Below are 17,601 nucleotides of genomic sequence, written 5' to 3' on the forward strand. Positions count from 1 at the left end.
TTCTATCCTCTAAATATAAATAAACAAGGTAATAAAAATAAACTAAAATCTTGCAATAGTGAACTCCAATGGTAACTGAAAATCAGTATTCTTAAAATAATAAATTCATAATCTATTAGTGACAGTAATAAAGTCCAATTGAGGTTAAAATCCAAATAACAGCAATGTGATCAATGTGGAGTCCTTCAATAAACCGATCCAATATATTCCTTAATATAGTTTCTAGAGAGTCTATGTGCTGCCGCCAACATCTCAGTGCTCTCAGAACTCTCACCTCATATCTACAGAATATAAGCCTTGAATGCTAATAGGGGCAAGCTGTTCCCTCCTGCTGAGGACTCCTCCACAAATCCTCACTCAGAAGATCCAGGCTCATGTATGGGGGTGAAGTGAACAGACAAGCCTCCAATAGTGCATTAACGTTTCCAAACCAATTTATTAAAAGTGTTAAAATCTGCTACGCGTTGCGTCACGTGTTTTTACCATTTGAAGCGCTTTTTAGGCTTCATGTACATGGGACATTTCTCAACCTCTCCTGAATGCTGAAACATCACAGCTAGTAATCCACATTTAAAAACGTGTGTTTAGCAGCGTTTACAAGCTGCGTTTAGTGGTGTTTGGCGGCGTTTGCGTTCAGAAGCTTTTACTAAAGATAACCTTAGGAGATCCTCCCAAATAATAAGGAAGCACTAAAAACAAGTATTAACTATTTCAGCCATTCTGTGAGAGAACAGTGTGAGTAGCAGTTGAGAAAGCAGTGTGCTTGTATCTAGCTGTTATTTTTTGGTCGGTTTGTTAATATGGATCCCATGATGAGCATGTGTGAGAAAATGCTCCTGATGCTGCTTTTGCTGAGGCTCTAAAGACGTAGAAAATTGCGTGAGAGGACCAGAGTTCGTCGCTACTGGACACATTCATTGATGGCTCAACGCATGTCCACAGGATACTTTTCTAATATGTATGTTCAGCTGCGTAATTACCCAGAGAAATTTTTTAATTTTACACGCATGTCAATTGGCATAATTGGCTGATGAAGGGAATATCACATGGCATATCAAGCTTGCAGACAGTGATAATTGAGTTTTTGGTGTGTTTTTAGCATATTCCAGACTCAAAAGTAATAAAATTTTTCCCTTTAAAAATGCTTGTAGACAAAAACGTGCCTGAACATGGGTAGCCACATTTAGCAATTGAAATGCCTCTAAACACAGCTTCTGAACGCATTTTTTTTGGTTCCAAAAAAGCCTCCAAACTCAACTGCCTAGAAACGACTATAAACGAACCTGTGTACATGTACTGATAAGAGAACATAGAGGATAGTTCAGGAGCAGTTGAAAAAAATGCCCAACTGCTCCTAAACGTCCGTTTACCAGCAGCAGTGTACATGAGGCCTTACTGTGCTTGGATTGAAACAGATTTTAATACTTTTAATAAAAGGGTTTGAACACAATCCCCCCCCCCCTTCCCCCAGCCTGCATAGTCCCCCTTTCCCCCAGCCTGTACAATCCCCCTCTTCCTCTCAGTCTGCACACTTATCCCCCCTGCCCCAGTCTGCACAATCACTCCCCCCCCAGTTTGCACAAACCCCCCTCCCCCCAGTCTGCACAGCCCCCCCAGTCTGCACACCCCCCCCCCCCCTTCCCCCACTCTGCACAATTCCCCCCTTTCCCCAGTCTGCACAATTCCCCTCCCCCTTTCCCCAGTCTGCACAATTCCCCTCCCCCTTTCCCCAGTCTGCACAATTCCCCTCCCCCTTTCCCCAGTCTGCACAATTCCCCTCCCCCTTTCCGCAGTCTGCACAATTCCCCTCCCCCTTTCCCCAGTCTGCACAATTCCCCTCCCCCTTTCCCCAGTCTGCACAATTCCCCTCCCCCTTTCCCCAGTCTGCACAATTCCCCCCTTTCCCCAGTCTGCACAATTCCCCCCTTTCCCCAGTCTGCACAATTCCCCCCTTTCCCCAGTCTGCACAATTCCCCCCCTCCCCCCAGTTTGCACAATCCCCCCTCCCCCCACTCTGCACAATTACCCCCTTCCCCCACTCTGCACAATTACCCCCTTCCCCCACTCTGCACAATTCCCCTCCCCCTTTCCCCACTCTGCACAATTCCCCTCCCCCTTTCCCCACTCTGCACAATTCCCCTCCCCCTTTCCCCACTCTGCACAATTCCCCTCCCCCTTTCCCCACTCTGCACAATTCCCCTCCCCCTTTCCCCACTCTGCACAATTCCCCTCCCCCTTTCCCCAGTCTGCACAATTCCCCTCCCCCTTTCCCCAGTCTGCACAATTCCCCCCTTTCCCCAGTCTGCACAATTCCCCCCCTTCCCCCAGTCTGCACAATTCCCCCCCTTCCCCCAGTCTGCACAATTCCCCCCCTTCCCCCAGTCTGCACAATTCCCCCCCTTCCCCCAGTCTGCACAATTCCCCCCCTTCCCCCAGTCTGCACAATTCCCCCCCCTTCCCCCAGTCTGCACAATTCCCCCCCTTGCCCCAGTTTGCACATTCCCAACTTCCCCCAGTCTGCACAATCCCCCCACCTTCCCCCAGTTTGCACAGGGGGGAGTAAGAAATGAGAGAGAAAAGTAGAGGCAAACCAAAAAGGTCAGGGGAAAGAGGGGGGTTGTGCAGAGTGCAGATAGCTCATATACAAATTATGCTTCCCCCTCAGGCTGGTCTCCACAGGTAGCACGGTGTCCCACGTCATTTTAAACACAAACATGGGATAGCAATGAAGGCTTGGAACTATTTGAGGGTTTAAAGGAGAAACTGGAGATGGGTACGTTGATATGAAATAATATTGTATTGCCAAGTAGTATATTGTTCTCTGTATGTAAATACTCTTTTCCCTTTACAGGTGTTAATTTAGTAACTGCATACTTATTGACCGACCATATGTTATTCAAATTAATTTTATTCAAATTAATTTTATTGCTATACACTTTTATTCATATAATTTATTTGTATCAATTTTCTCCCCCCCCCTTTTTTTTTTTTTTTTTTTTGCAATTTCTTTTTGCGATTAACTACTTTAGGTTAGAATGATGATTTTAATAGATTAAGGATGAGAATCTGACCTTTATTTATTTTTATATTTTTATATATATATATACACATAATGCATATACACCTGGTAAAAACTTTTCTTAGGACATTGTTGCTAAATATAAGGCCCTCCCCTTTTTGAATGTGTTTCCGTGTTTCCTGTTGTGAACTCTGTGCTTTTGGTCTGTCAAACGGTATTGGCTATCCCGGGGGAGGGGCTGGAGGGTTCATATAAAGACAGGCTAGAGGTGTTAAGGGCGTGACCTGAAGGAGGCCACACCTCTGAAACATGTAGTCTTGGCAATCGTTTTTTGTTAGCTAAAGAGACTTCTCACTCACCTTGTCCTTCCTTTCTGGCCGCGAGTGACGTCACGCAGTGCCAGCTGAACCATGCGCGTGCCCTACAGCAGACACAGCCTGACGAGACGAGGAAACAAAGTCCGCAGTGACTTCTCATACCATCACCACTTATTCTTGGGAGCCAACCCAGTTATACAGGTCAGGAAGGGAGACATACATCCTGCTGTACATGCGATCTAAGTCCCATGTTTGTGAGTGCAATCCTCTATTGTTTGATTTTGCATTTGTATCATTAAAATGGAATTACACTAGGGCAGCCGTGCGCTCTCTTTTCCTTGTATATTCCACAGGTAGGCCGAGTACAGTGCATGCAGAAGGCTGGAGGGTGGGCGGGGTTTGGGGGCGGAAACAAATGGGAGGAGGAATGTCGGATTGGACAGGCGGCCGTGTGTGTGTATGTATGTATGTATGTATGTATGTGTGTGTGTATATATATATATATATATATATATGTATGTGTGTGTGTGTGTGTGTGTATGTGTGTATATATATATATATATATATATATATATATATATATATATATGTATATGTATGTGTGTGTGTGTGTGTATGTGTATATATATATATATATATATATATATATATATATATATATATATATATATATATATATATATATATATATATATATTGGTCCAGACTGCCAACCTGCCTAAGTACATGTGTCGGGAAGTGGTTAATGTGACCTATAAACTGAAAAACTCAGTTGAACAACAATGCAATGGTTGCATAAGTGTTCACACTCTTAAACTAATACTTTGTTGAAGCACCTTTTGATTTTATTACAGCACTTTTTTTGGGGTATGAGTCTATTAGCATGGCACATCTTGACTTGGCAATTTTGCCCACTCTTCTTTGCAAAAACACTCCAAATCTGTCAGATTGTGAGGGCATCTCCTGTGCACAACCCCTTCAGATCACCCCACAGATTTTCAATTGGATTCAGGTCTGGGCTCTAGCCAGGTCTGGGCTCTAGCTGGGCCATTCCACAACTTTATTCTTCTTCTGGTGAAGCCATTCCTTTGTTGATTTGGATGTGTGCTTTGGGTTGTTGTCATGCTGAAAGATGAAGTTCCTCTTCATTTTCACCTTTCTAGCAGAAGCCTGAAGGTTTTGTGCCAATATTGACTAGTATTTGGAACTGTTCATAATTTCCTCTACCTTGGCTAAGGCCCCTGTTCCAGCTGAAGAAAAACGGCCCCAAAGCATGATGTTGCCACCATCATGCTTCACTGTGGGTATGCTGTTCTTTTGGTGATGTGCAGTGTTGTTTTTGCACGAAACCTATCTTTTGGAATTATGGCCAAAAAGTTCAACCTTGGTTTCATCAGACCATGACACACATTCCCACATGCTTTTGGGAGACTTCAAATGTGTATTTTGCAAAATTTAGCCGAGCTCGGATGTTTTTCTTCGTAAGAAAAGGCTTCCGTCTTACCACTCTCCCCCATAGCCCAGACATATGAAGTTATATGGGAGCTTATTGTCACATGTACCGCACAGCCAGTACTTGCCAGATATTCCTGCACCTCCTTTAATGTTGCTGTAGGCCTTTTTGCAGCTTCCTTGAGGGGTCCATTACCAACAAAAAGTGTGCTTTGACCACTATATATTAGTGGTCATATATTTCTGGTAAGCTCCTGCCTGCTACACCCAGGTGGCGTGGTCCATTTTAGTCTCTTGCTCGAAATCTGGAGGTTGCTAAGTTTTTACTGATTACACCCCTACACTGAACTTCTGAGGGACTTTCTTTCTGTCACTGAGGTTATTTCCATCTTTACACATTTGGGACTGATATTTAATGTAGTGATTTTGGAGGATTTTATGTCTGTTTATAGGATTCTTATACTTATTTAAATCTAGCTAATCCCTGGATTTCTTTGTTTATTTTGGTCACAGAAATTTTTATGCAAATTTATTTACATGTATTTAATCTCCTTTGACTGTTGTACACGTGATTAATTTTATCCACTTCGCTAAAGATTTATTGTGCTGCTTGGTTTAATTAGTCATGATTTAAAGCTTGCTCTGTGTTCCTTGATGTACTCAAAGAAATGGATTAACCGGGTAAGTACTAAAAACCCAGTTTTCAGTATCTAAAATTTTTAGTTTTTGCCAGCGTAGTGAAGGTTTTGTAACCTCTAAAAGGTTTTCAGGTGTTTAACAACCTTCCTTCAAAATGGATTGCCAGCTGTATTGCATGGTGCTTTTTGCTTTTTATTCTTAAGTTTTGCGCTTTTTAACAATTGGGGTTCTTTAGATTGTTGAGTAATGATTATTACATAAGGGCTGAAGGACCTCTGCTGGCAGTTGTGTGAAATACGGCTCACATTTCTGTAACTTGGCTTAAAAAAAAGTTATTGATCTGGACTTGAACAACGATTAGCCAAGGCAGTCTCTTTACCTTTTTTGTTACACACAAATAAAACTTGGTGCCCTAGAATAAGTAGATCACCCTTCTTTAGACACACTTTCAAGGCCTGGAATGCAATCAATTTAATATCCAGAATTAAATTTTTAATACTGATTTTTGCCTCAAAGGTTTATACCAGAAATCTATAAAACATTTAACAAATGGGTTAGATGGGGTTAACACCTCACTTTTAAAGTTCCTGGATGAAAAGGCATTATCTTTATGATCCCTAAATAAAACCTTGGCATGGATTGTTTATTTCTCTCTTTCTCCTATAAGCAAATAGACTATATGGATATGAAGTTTCATTGATCTTTCAGTCAATGAACAATTAAAGAAAAAAGCTTCCTATTGGGGTAGAGGTGGCTCTCTAATTAGGCGGCTGCCTCGGGCCTCGCGACCGCCTAATTTGCCTGGTGTGGAGAGGACGGAGCCGTGGCTGTGTCTTGGGGAGGGGGCAGGGCCAGCACTGTGATGTCCGGGGGAGGAGACTCATTCCAGCAGCCGGAGCAAAATACAAATATTCCTGCTGCTCCAGAGACGCAGATTATTTGATCCCCTCCTGATTTGTCCACTGACAAAGAAATGATCAGTCTATAATTTTAATGGTAGGGTAGGTTTATTTTTACAGTGAGAGACAGAATAACAAAAATATCCAGAAAAATGCATTTCAAGAAAGTTAAATTGATTTGGTGCGATTATTCGCAAATGGAGAAAACACAAAATAACTGTCAATCTCCCTTGGTCTGAGGCTCCATGTAAGATCTCACCTTGTGGAGTTTCAATGATTATGAGAACAGTGAGTAATTAGCCCAGAACTACATGGAAGAATCTTGTCAATGATCTCAAGGTAACTGGGACCATAGTCACCAAGAAAACAATTGGTAACACACTACGTGGTGAAGGACTGCAATCCTGCAGCGCTAGCAAGGTCCTCCTGCTCATTAAAGCACATGTACAGGCCCGTCTGAAGTTTGCTAATGAACATTCGAATGATTCAGAGGAGAACTGGGTGAAAGTGTTGTGGTCAGAAGAGACCAAATTCGAGCTCTTTGGCATCAACTCAACTCGCCGTGTTTGGTGGAGGAGGAATGCTGCCTATGACCCCAAGAACACTATCCCCACCGTCAAACATGGAGGTGAAAACATGCTTTGGGGTGTTTTTCTGCTAAGGGGACAGGACAATTTCACTGCATCAAAAGGACGGTGGACAGGGCCATGTGCCATCAAATCTTGGGTAAGAACCTCCTTCCCTCAGCCAGGGCATTGAAAATGGGTCGGCGATGGGTATTTCAGCATGATAATGACCCAAAACACACAGCCAAGGCAATAAAGGAGTGGCTCAAGAAGAAGCACATTAAGGTCCTGGAGTGACCTAGCCAGTCTCCAGTCCTTAATCCCATAGAACATATGTGGAGGGAGCTGAAGGTTTGAGTTGCCAAACGTCCGCCTCAAAAACCTTAATAACTTGAAGAGGATCTGCAAAGAGGAGTGGGACAATATCCCTCCTCCAAACCTGGTGGCCAACTATAAGCAACGTCTGACCTCTGTGATTGCCAACAAGGGCTTTGCCACCAAGTACTAAGTCATGTTTTGCAAAGGGGTCAAATACTTATTTCACTCATTAAAATGCAAATCAATTTATACCTTTTTTGAAATGCGTTAAAATAAGCCTACCATTAAAATTATAGACTGATCATTTCTTTGTCAGTGGGCAAACGTACAAAATCAGCAGGGGAGTAAATACTTTCCCCTCACTGTATATCATCTAATAACTAGCTTTGACCAACAAAAAGTTAGATTTGTAAAGCCAATAATACTTTTCTGGGAGGAGGAGAGATTTAATCCCTTCAGATCCGCTCTATAGCCGAATGACTGATACAGTGCAGACCTACTTTGCCGGGAGGCTGTCAATAGACGTCCTCCCCTTTGCAAGCTCCCCACGCGCCCCCTGCAGGGCGCGTGCGTTGTGATCGCCGAGTCAATGAGACTCGGGTGATCACAGATCAGAGTAAGGGGCCAATCCCAGCACCTTACCACGTAATGTAAGATGTAAACCGAAGATCGGTAATTCTTTCTTAGCGTGAGGAGAAAAAAAAGCCGGTGGCCAGCTTCTGTGCAAGGGACATCAGTCCCGAAGAGGAAGATGCACAGCCATCTCATCTGTGCCCACCAGTGCCCCACAGTGCATAACAGTGCCAGCAATCAGTGCATACCTATCAGTGCATACCAGTGGTGCCAATCAGTGCCACCTAGCAGTGATGCCTATCAGTGTCACCTACCAGTGTTTTTTTAAATTGGTCTTTTTTAATTTTTTAACAAAAAACCCAGAGGGGATCAAATACCACCAAAAGAAAGCTCTATTTGTGGGATAAAAATTTCATTTGGGTACAATGTTGTATGACCACTCAATTGTCGTTCAAAAAGTGACAGTGCTAAAAGCTGAAAATTTTGGTCTGGGCAGGAGGGGGTTTAAGTGCCCAGTAAGCAAGTGGTTAAGGAAACTAATAAAGGAAGGTCATAAAGTGTTATTAAACAATTGTGGGAGCTGACCTTAGAGATGTATGCCTAAAATGTACAACCCCAATTCCAAAAAAGTTGGGGCACTGTGTAAAATCTACATAAAAACGGAATGCAATGATTTGCAAAACTCTTAAACCAATATTTTATTTGCAATAGAAAACCTATCAAATGTTTAAGGTTAAACTGAGAAAATATACCTCTCGGTGTTAGGACAGGGCAACAAAAGCTGGTAAAGTAAGTGGCTCTAACAATTAATAGCTGGAAGAAAATGTTGCAACCAATTAGGTTAATTGGCAACAGGTCCGTACCATGCTTGGGTACAAAAAGAGCAACTTAGAGAGTCAGTGGGGGGTTATTTAATAACACTGAAGATTTCAAAATCTGGTGCAACTCTGCTCCAAAACCAATTCACTTCCAGGTTTTATTGCCAAAGCTTAATTGAACAAGCTGAAGTTAGAAGCTGATTGGCTACCATGCACAGCTGCACCGGATTCTGAGTGCACTTGTTTTAGTAAATCCCCCACATTGTGCCTCAAAAGTAAAGATGGGCAGAGATTAACCAACCTGTGAAAAGCTGCATCTAAAAACTATTTCAGAATAATGTTCTTCAAACAAAATTGCTTAACTTTAAATAAATCATCTGCAGTACATAATTTTAAAAGATTCAGAGAATCTGGAGAAATCTCTGTGCGCAAGGGACAAGGCTGAAACGCAATATTGGTTGGCCTTTGAAGGTCATTGAGGTGACCTTCGGGGCCCTCAGACATCACTGCGTTAAACGGGCATGATTGTGTGATGGACATAACTGCATGGGCTCAGGAATACTTCCAAAAATCACTGTCCGTAAACACAGTTTGTTGTGGCATCCAAAAAAGCAAGGTAAAGCTCTATCATGCAAAGAAGCCATATCTGAACATAAGCTTAAGATACTTAAAATGGCGTACGCACTGGCAAGAGATACGCAGACATACGAAATGAGCTATAAATTATTAGCAAGGTGGTATGTGACCCCCCCAAAGGGCGCATGATTATAGGTTAGAAAGTCCCCCAACCTGTTGGAGGGGGTGCGGGGAGGTGGGTACTTTTGTGCATATATGGTGGGACTGCCCCAAAATCTATCCCTTCTGGGAAAAAATCACAGGTAAAATTACACAGATAGTGGGAGAACAGATTTAAAAAAACCCTGGACGTGCTTGTTCCACAATGTAGATATGGAAGTACCCCAATATTGTAGGTTATTAGTACCGTTTCTTTTGAATGTTGCGAAAGCTTTAATACCACGCTTCTGGAAAGTTCCGGAAGCCCCAAATGTGACGGATTGGATAATAAGAGTGGAGTGGGTGAGATCCTTAGAGGAGTCAATACACCTAATAGAAGGTACACGAGAGAAATATCTTAAGACATGGCAGAAATGGCTAGATTTCAGGAAAACGGAGGAGTGACTCTTGTTGCTGACGGAGTCATAGAGGCAGAGAAGATATGAGGAAAGGGAGAGGGAGGCTGGGGGACAGGGGTTTTGTTGGGGGGGTCTTGGGGGTTTTTTTTGGGGGGGGGCTAGGTGTGGGAGGGATAGGATAATGTATTTTCTTTGGTTTATAATGTGTTTAATGTTCCCCTGAAGGGAAATATATACATTGCTACTTTTCATGTATTACTATGAAATAAAATAAAGGATATAAAAAAAAAAAAAAAAAAAAAAAAAGAAGCCATATCTGAACATGATCCAGGAATGCCACCATCTTCTCTGGGAGCTTACGTAAAATTGTCTGCTGCAAAGTGAAAACCAGTTCTGTGGTCACGCATGGGTGCCACATCCTCCAGGACTAATGAGGAAAGAACTTCCAGCTTATCAGTGATTGTATGGGTAGCATTAGTGCATATGTAATGGGCACATCTGGAAAGGCACCATCAGCGCTGAAAGATCTGTCCAGGCTTTAGAACAGCATATATGCTCCCATCCAGACAATGTCTTTTACAGGGAAGGCCTTTATTTTAGTAGGACAATGCTAACCCGCATACTGCATCTATGACAACAGCATGGCTTCATCATAGAAGAGTCTGAGTGCATATGTGGCCTGCCTGCAGTCCAGATCTTTCACCAATTGAAAATATTTGGCACATCTTGAAACGAAAAATAGGGCAAAGACCCAGGACTTTTGAGCAGTTAGAATCCTATGTTGGGTGAGAATGGGATAACCTTCCTCTCCCAAAACTCCAGTAACTGGTCTTTGCAGTTCCCACACGTTTACAGAGTGTTGTCAAAAAAAGAAAGGATACTACACCGTGTTAAACATGGCCCTGTCCCAACTTTTTTTGAAATCTGTTGCTGCCATCAATTCCAACATTACCTTTTTTCTTTTTTCTTGAAAAGGTATATTGTATCAGTTTAAACATTTGATATGTTTTTTATTGTGAATAAAATATGGGTTTAAGAGATTTGCAAATTATTGCATTCTGTTTTTATGTATCTTTTACACAGAGCCCCAACTTTCTTGGATTTGGTGTTTTATAAATAGGGCTTCTATTTCTTCAGATACTTTGAAAAGAAAAGTGAATGTAATTTTCACTGCTGGTGAAGTGCGGGGCGTATACCAAACTTAAATCACATTCTTTTTTTAACTGTAGAATGATTTAAGATATTCAGGAATATAACTGGATTGGAAAAGACACTTAAAATGGTTGTAAACCCTTTTTGTTGACTTTTACCTATAGGTAAGCCTAGAATAAGGCTTACCTATAGGTAGTGGAAATATCTCCTAAACGTGTGCCGTTTAGGTAATATTTCACTTGAAGTGCACCGGTGTCGTCATCGGCGCATGCGCTGTGAAGAAACGGACCACCGTGCAGTGACGCAACTCCGGCCAGTCACAGAGTCGGAGTCTGCGGCCCCGGAAGGAAGAGGGGCGAAGATGGACGCGGCCTGCTCAGGGGACAGCGCGGGCTTCGTTTGCAGGTAAGTGTTGTAAAGTGGGCTAGTATGTGATGCATACTAGCCCATTATGCTTTTCATTTGCAAGCCTTACTGGGAGCAAAAGAGGAAGTAAAACCCATGGGGTTTACTTTCTCTTTAAGAGACTTAAACATTTATCTTTTTAAAACCATTGTGTTTTTACCTAGTATCCAGGAAAGGGATGGAAAATGAATAACCTTGATAATCTTGCTCACAGTGAAAAAATTGCTTAAAGGATGGTTTGATGGAAGGCTACCCTGAAAAAGTAATATAATCTGAATTCTACATTAATAATTAAGTTGTATGGATCTTTGGGTCATAAAGAAGTAAAGAACATGTAATTTTGACGATTAATGGGCCAAATATAAAGTTACATTTCCCTTGTTCTTTATCGGCCTTTTTCAACCAGGGTGTTTAGGCACCCTGGGATGCCTGGAGGTTGCTTCAGGGGTGCCTTGGCAAAATGCCTAAAAATGTATCAAGTTGTATACAAGTCAGCAGCTGGATCATGCCTGCCTTTTAGTTACACAAAGCCACAGCTTTTCATTATGCACCATTACGACTTCCTAGACACTGGCATCCTAACAATCAATGACGTCATCTGTTAAATAGGAGGATGTCTGTTGTCTCCACAGCATCCTTGTTTGACCCTCCTCTGCCCCTCTCCCTCAGCACTGGCGCGACATTAGCTGACTAATGGAGAGAAATTGAGGGAAAAGAGAAACATTGGTTTACTAGTCAGTACCAGTGTGCAAAAGTGTAATTACTTTGGAAGAGTAAATCACCTCAAACATTGGCAGTCCTACGTTTGGATGTTGCTGCATTATGTAAAACTATTAGAATAGTTTTTTACATTTTTTTAGAATGAGGTGCCTTGAGCCTGTCCATAATTTAAAAGGGTGCCTTGACTGAAAAAAGTTTGAGAAACACTTTTCTATATATTGGAATATGGCATTATGACCTTTTTGTTTTTTTTGTTTTTTGTTTTTATGCAGCTTTTTGTACTTGTCAGCACTATAAAGATTTGATATAAAAAAGGGAAAAAGATGTCTGACTACATAATTTATTAATGACCCTAAAGATTCATCTTGGATGTGTGCAACATTGAAACCATGTAGGACCAGCTACAGATCTTATGATCAGAGTTAATTTTACTTAAATTGGTAACACTTCCTTGTTGCATAAATATTAATTTTAGTATTTATTTTGCACAGAATGCCTTCACCCCCAGAAGAAGACGTGGACGGAAACGGCGTAGAATTAACAGTAGTGTCACTACAGAGACTATCTCTGAGACCACCGAAGTGCTAAATGAGCCATTTGAAGACTCTGACAGGGGCAGCCCTGAGCCGCAGCAAAAGGAAATAGACCAGAAAGAAAACAATGATAGAAGAGCCAACCAACATCCAATTCCCAACAGTACGACAACCGAGAGACCTAACAAAATGGAAGAGCCATGTGCAAGTATGTCGATGATATTGTAGAGTTTATTTTTTTCTTTCTTTTATATTTTAGAAGGCTGCATTTCACCATTCACAGTGTTGTAAGAAAAGAATCTGCAAATGGCTTGCCTGACTTTTGATTATTCTAAATAAACAGTTTGCATTAAAGCGGTAATAGTCATAGCTGAAAAAAAAAAAGATGGCCCCCCTGCAGTTTTATGTCATAAAGTATTAGTATGCACTGCATACTAGTACATTATAACACTTACCTGCAAACAGAGCCCTCCAGCGCAGCAATGTCACGGGTCTCCCGACGCTTCCATTTTCGCCCACTGTTCGTTCCAGGTTGGTATCTTCAGCCATGAATGGCCGGGCTGCTGCAACAAAACTCCCATGCATGCGCACGGGTGTCACATCTCTGCGGCATGTTGAGCGGGCCATAAATGTGATCTGAGCTGCCCATGTGCTGCTCAGATTACATTACCCGCTGACGGGCAGGAGGGACATTTATGACAGAGGAGACTACTAGGGTCTCTTCTGTTATAAAATATTGTCAGTCAGCAGATTTTAGATAACATGACTTTACTACCACTTTAATTCATTAAAGTGTACTGTATATCAGGGCAAAATAACAATAATAAAAAATAATTTAGTACATCTCTGCAATACATGCTTATCTCCCCATGTTTTATCCCTTTACCTGTGCAAGTACAGAAAAATACCTGTTGATTCTTGAGGAAATTCACTGAGTTCCTAATATGTTTGGGCTGACAACGCAGTGCCTTTTGCTACACTAAAATTGCAAGGAATGGTGTCATCCCTGCCCAGTTGTCCTCTCGAAACAGAACACTTTGCCGTCTCTATATCACATCTCACAGTATATTCCAGAACTACAGTGGATATAAAAAGTCTACACACCCCTGTTAAAATGTCAGGTTTCTGTGATGTAAAAAAATGAGACAAAGATAAATACCGTATTTATCGGCGTATAACACGCGCCGGCGTATAACACGCACCCAAGTTAAGGAGGGAATTTTAAGGAAAAAAACTTTTAGGAGTAAAGTTTAAGGAAGAAAAACTTACATTAAAATGCCCATCAATGCAGCGTTATCGGTGTCCATCTGCAGCCTTGTCAGTGTCAGTGCAGCCTTGCCCCAGTGTCCATTGCAGCCTTGTCAGTGCAGCCTTGTCAGTGCAGCTTTGCCCCAGTGCAGAATTGTCAGTGCAGCCTTGCCCTAGTGTCCATTGCAGCCTTGTCAGTGCAGCTTTGCCCCAGTGCAGCCTTGTCAGTGCAGATATGTCAGTGCAGCCATGTCAGTGCAGCCTTGTCAGTGCAGCTTTTCTCCAGTGCAGCCTTGCCCCAGTGCAGCTTTGCCCCCATGCAGCCTTGCCCCAGTGCAGCCTTGCCCCCCCGTGCAGCCTTGCCCCCGTGCAGCTTTGTGGGATCGCCGCGATCCCTGCCGTCATACACAGCCCTGTGTAAATTTAATTATGGTGCTGAGACTGCAGGGACTCGGCGGAGCGCTGATACACATAGCCGAGAGTCCTCGGGTTTTCGCGGCGCCGCTTACAGTCCCGCCCAGTTCCGCCCTATGGGCGGGACTGTAAGCAGCATCGAGAAAACCCGAGGACTCTCGGCTATGTGTAGCTCCGCTCCGCCGAGTCCCTGCAGTCTCGGCGCCGTATTTGAATTTCCACACGGCTGTGTATGTCGGCGCCGATCGCGGCGATTGCCGCGATCGCTCCGATCACACACAATTGGGGGGGGGATCGGCCTATAACACGCACCCACGATTTTCCCCTGATTTTCAGGGGAAAAAAGTGCGTGTTGTATGCCGATAAATACGGTAATTTCAAAACTTTTTCCACTTTTTAATGTGACTTATAAACTGTACAACTCTTTTAGGTGGAGGGAAGTAAAAATAAACTAAAATAATATGGTTGCATAAGTGTGCACACCCTTAAACTAATACTTTGCTGAAGCACCTTTTGATTTTATTTCAGCACTCAGTCTTTTCACGTATGAGTCTATCAGCATGGCACATCTTGACTTGGCAATATTTGCCCACTCTTCTTTGCAAAAACACTCCAAATCTGTCAGATTGCGAGGGCATCTCCTGTGCACAGCCCTCTTCAGATCACCTCACAGATTTTCAATCAGATTCAGGTCTGGGCTCTGTCTGGGCCATTCCAAAACTTTAATCTTCTTCTGGTGAAGCCATTCCTTTTGTTGATTTGGATGTATGCTTTGGGTCATTGTCATGCCGAAAGATGAAGTTCCTCTTCATGTTCAGCTTTCTAGCAGAAGCCTGAAGGTTTTGTGCTAATATTGACTGGTATTTGGAACTGTTCATAATTCCCTCCACCCTGACTAAGGGCCCTAGTCCAGCTGAAGAAAAACAGCCCAAATGCATGACGCTGCCACCACCATGCTTCACTGTGGATATGGTGTTCTTTTGGTGATGTGCAGTGTTGTTTTTGCACCAAAGATATCTTTTGGAATTTTTGGCCAAAAGGTTCAACCTTGGTTTCATCAAACCAAATTTTACCACCTGCTTTTGGGAGACTTCAGATGTGTTTTTGCAAAATTTAGCCGGGCTTGGATGTTTTTCTTTGTAAGAAAAGGCTTGCCACTCTACCCTATAGCCCAGATATATGAAGAATACGGCAGATTGTTGTCACATTTACCACACAGCCAGTACTTGCCAGATATTCCTGCAGCTCCTTTAATGTTGCTGTAGGCCTCTTGGCAACCTCCCTGAGCAGTTTTCTTCTCGTCTTTTCATCAATTTTGGAGGGACATCCAGTTCTTGGTAATGTCACTGTTGTGCCATATTTTCTCCACTTGATGATGAATGTCTCTTAACTGTGTTCCGTGGTATATCTAATGCCTTGGAAATTCTTTTGTACCCTTCTCCTGACTGATACCTTTAGACAATAAGATCCCGCTGATGCTTTGGAAGCTCTCTGCGGACCATGGCTTTTGCTGTAGGATGCAACTAAGAAAATGTCAGGAAAGACCTATTAGAACAGCTGAACTTTATTTGGGGTTAATCAGAGGCACTTTAACTACTTACGGAGCGCCCGCCACAGTTGTACATTGGCTGTTTGAAGAGGAATACCGTTGTTATGGCAACAGCTAGCTGCCATAACCCCAGTATCCTCCTCTTCAGCGGGCGGTCCGCTTTCAGATAAAAGTGGTCTCAGCAGCGGATTTGCTGCAAGATCACTTTTATCGGGGGAGGGAGAGGGGCCCCTCCTGCCGTACTCCTGAGCCGTCTGTAGCGACGGAGACAATCTGGTCATGTCACATCCACAGCCGGGTCAAGTGAGGGAAAGATGGCCCCCACTTGGCTTCATAGCATTGGATGGCAGAAGCGACGTCAAACGTCACTTCCGTCCAATGCTCTTAAAGGGGAAAAAAATTTTATATTTGAAAAAAAAAACTACATTTCAAATTTTTTTTATTTGTGCTTTTGTGTAAATGAGATCTGATGTCTTTTTGACCTCAGATCTCATATTTTAAGAGCTTTTTTTCTATTACAGGGGATGTTTACATTCCTTGTAATAGGAATAAGTTACCCAAACTTTTTTTTTTTTTTTTGAAAGGACAACGTAAAAATAAAAAGTTAAATAAATAAGAAAAAAAATAATTTAAGGGGCCCCCGTCTCGCCGAGCTTGCGTGCAGAAGCGAACGCATACGTAAGTCGCACTCGGTGTTCAAACCACACATGTGAGGTATCGCTGCAATCGTTTTAGCAAGAGCAATAATTCTAGCACTAGATCTCCTCTAAACTCTAAACATGTAAGATGTAGAAATGTTTAACGCCTGTGAAGATTTTTAAGGGTAAAAGTTTGTCGCCATTCCACGAGCGGGCGCAATTTTGAAGCATGACATATTAGGTATCAATTTACTCAGCGTAATATTATCTTTCACAATATAAAAAAAAATTGGGCTATCTTTACTGTTCTCTCTCGTGTATTTTTTCCAAAAAAAGTGCGCTTGTAAGACCACTACGCAAATACGGTGTGACCTAAAGTATTGCAATGACCACCATTTTTTTCTCTAGAGAGTTAGAAAAAAAATTTCTAGTGTGTGTGTGTGTGTGTGTGTGTGTGTGTGTGTGTGTGTGTGTGTGTGTGTGTATATATATATATATATATATATATATATATATATATATATATATATATATATATATATACACACACACACACACACACACACACACACACACACACACTGGGGCAAAAAAGTATTTAGTCAGCCACCAATTGTGCAAATTCTCCCATTTTGTCATCATAGATATACCTCAACTATGAGAGACAAAATGTGGAAACAAATCCAGACAATCACATTGTCTGATTTTTGAAAGAATTTATTTGCAAATTATGGTGGAAAATAAGTATTTGGTCACCTACAAACAAGCAAGATTTCTGGCTCTCACAGACCTGTATCTTTTTTTTTTTTTTTAAGAGGCTCCTCTGTCCTCCACTCGTTACCTGTATTAATTGCACCTGTTTGAACTTGTTATCAGTATAAAAGACACCTGTCCACAACCTCAAACAGTCACACTCCAAACTCCACTATGGTGAAGACCAAAGAGCTGTCGAAGGACACCAGAAACAAAATTGTAGACCTGCACCAGGCTCGGAAGATTGAATCTGCAATAGGCAAGCAGCTTGGTGGGAAGAAATCAACTGTGGGAGCAATAATTAGAAAATGGAAGACATACAAAACCACTGATAATCTCCCTCGATCTGGGGTCCACGCAAGATCTCACCCCGTGGGGTCAAAATGATCACAGGAACGGTGAGCAAAAATCCCAGAACCACACGGGGGGGACCTAGGGAATGACCTTCAGAGAGA

The 17,601-nt window shown here is 42.3% G+C and overlaps 1 protein-coding gene across 5 annotated transcripts in view; it reads left to right on the forward strand.

The window, feature by feature from the left end:
- KAT6B (lysine acetyltransferase 6B) overlaps nt 1–17,601 on the forward strand; it is a 228,609-nt gene that overhangs the window by 190,756 nt on the left and 20,252 nt on the right. For all 5 annotated transcript variants that reach the window (XM_073596770.1, XM_073596768.1, XM_073596772.1 and 2 more), the window contains one exon: nt 12,503–12,752. In XM_073596770.1, coding sequence (XP_073452871.1) covers nt 12,503–12,752 — 250 coding nt within the window. The remainder of the gene's footprint in view (nt 1–12,502; nt 12,753–17,601) is intronic.

This window comes from Aquarana catesbeiana, linkage group LG08 (assembly GCF_042186555.1).
Source record: "Aquarana catesbeiana isolate 2022-GZ linkage group LG08, ASM4218655v1, whole genome shotgun sequence".
NCBI lineage: Eukaryota > Metazoa > Chordata > Amphibia > Anura > Ranidae > Aquarana > Aquarana catesbeiana.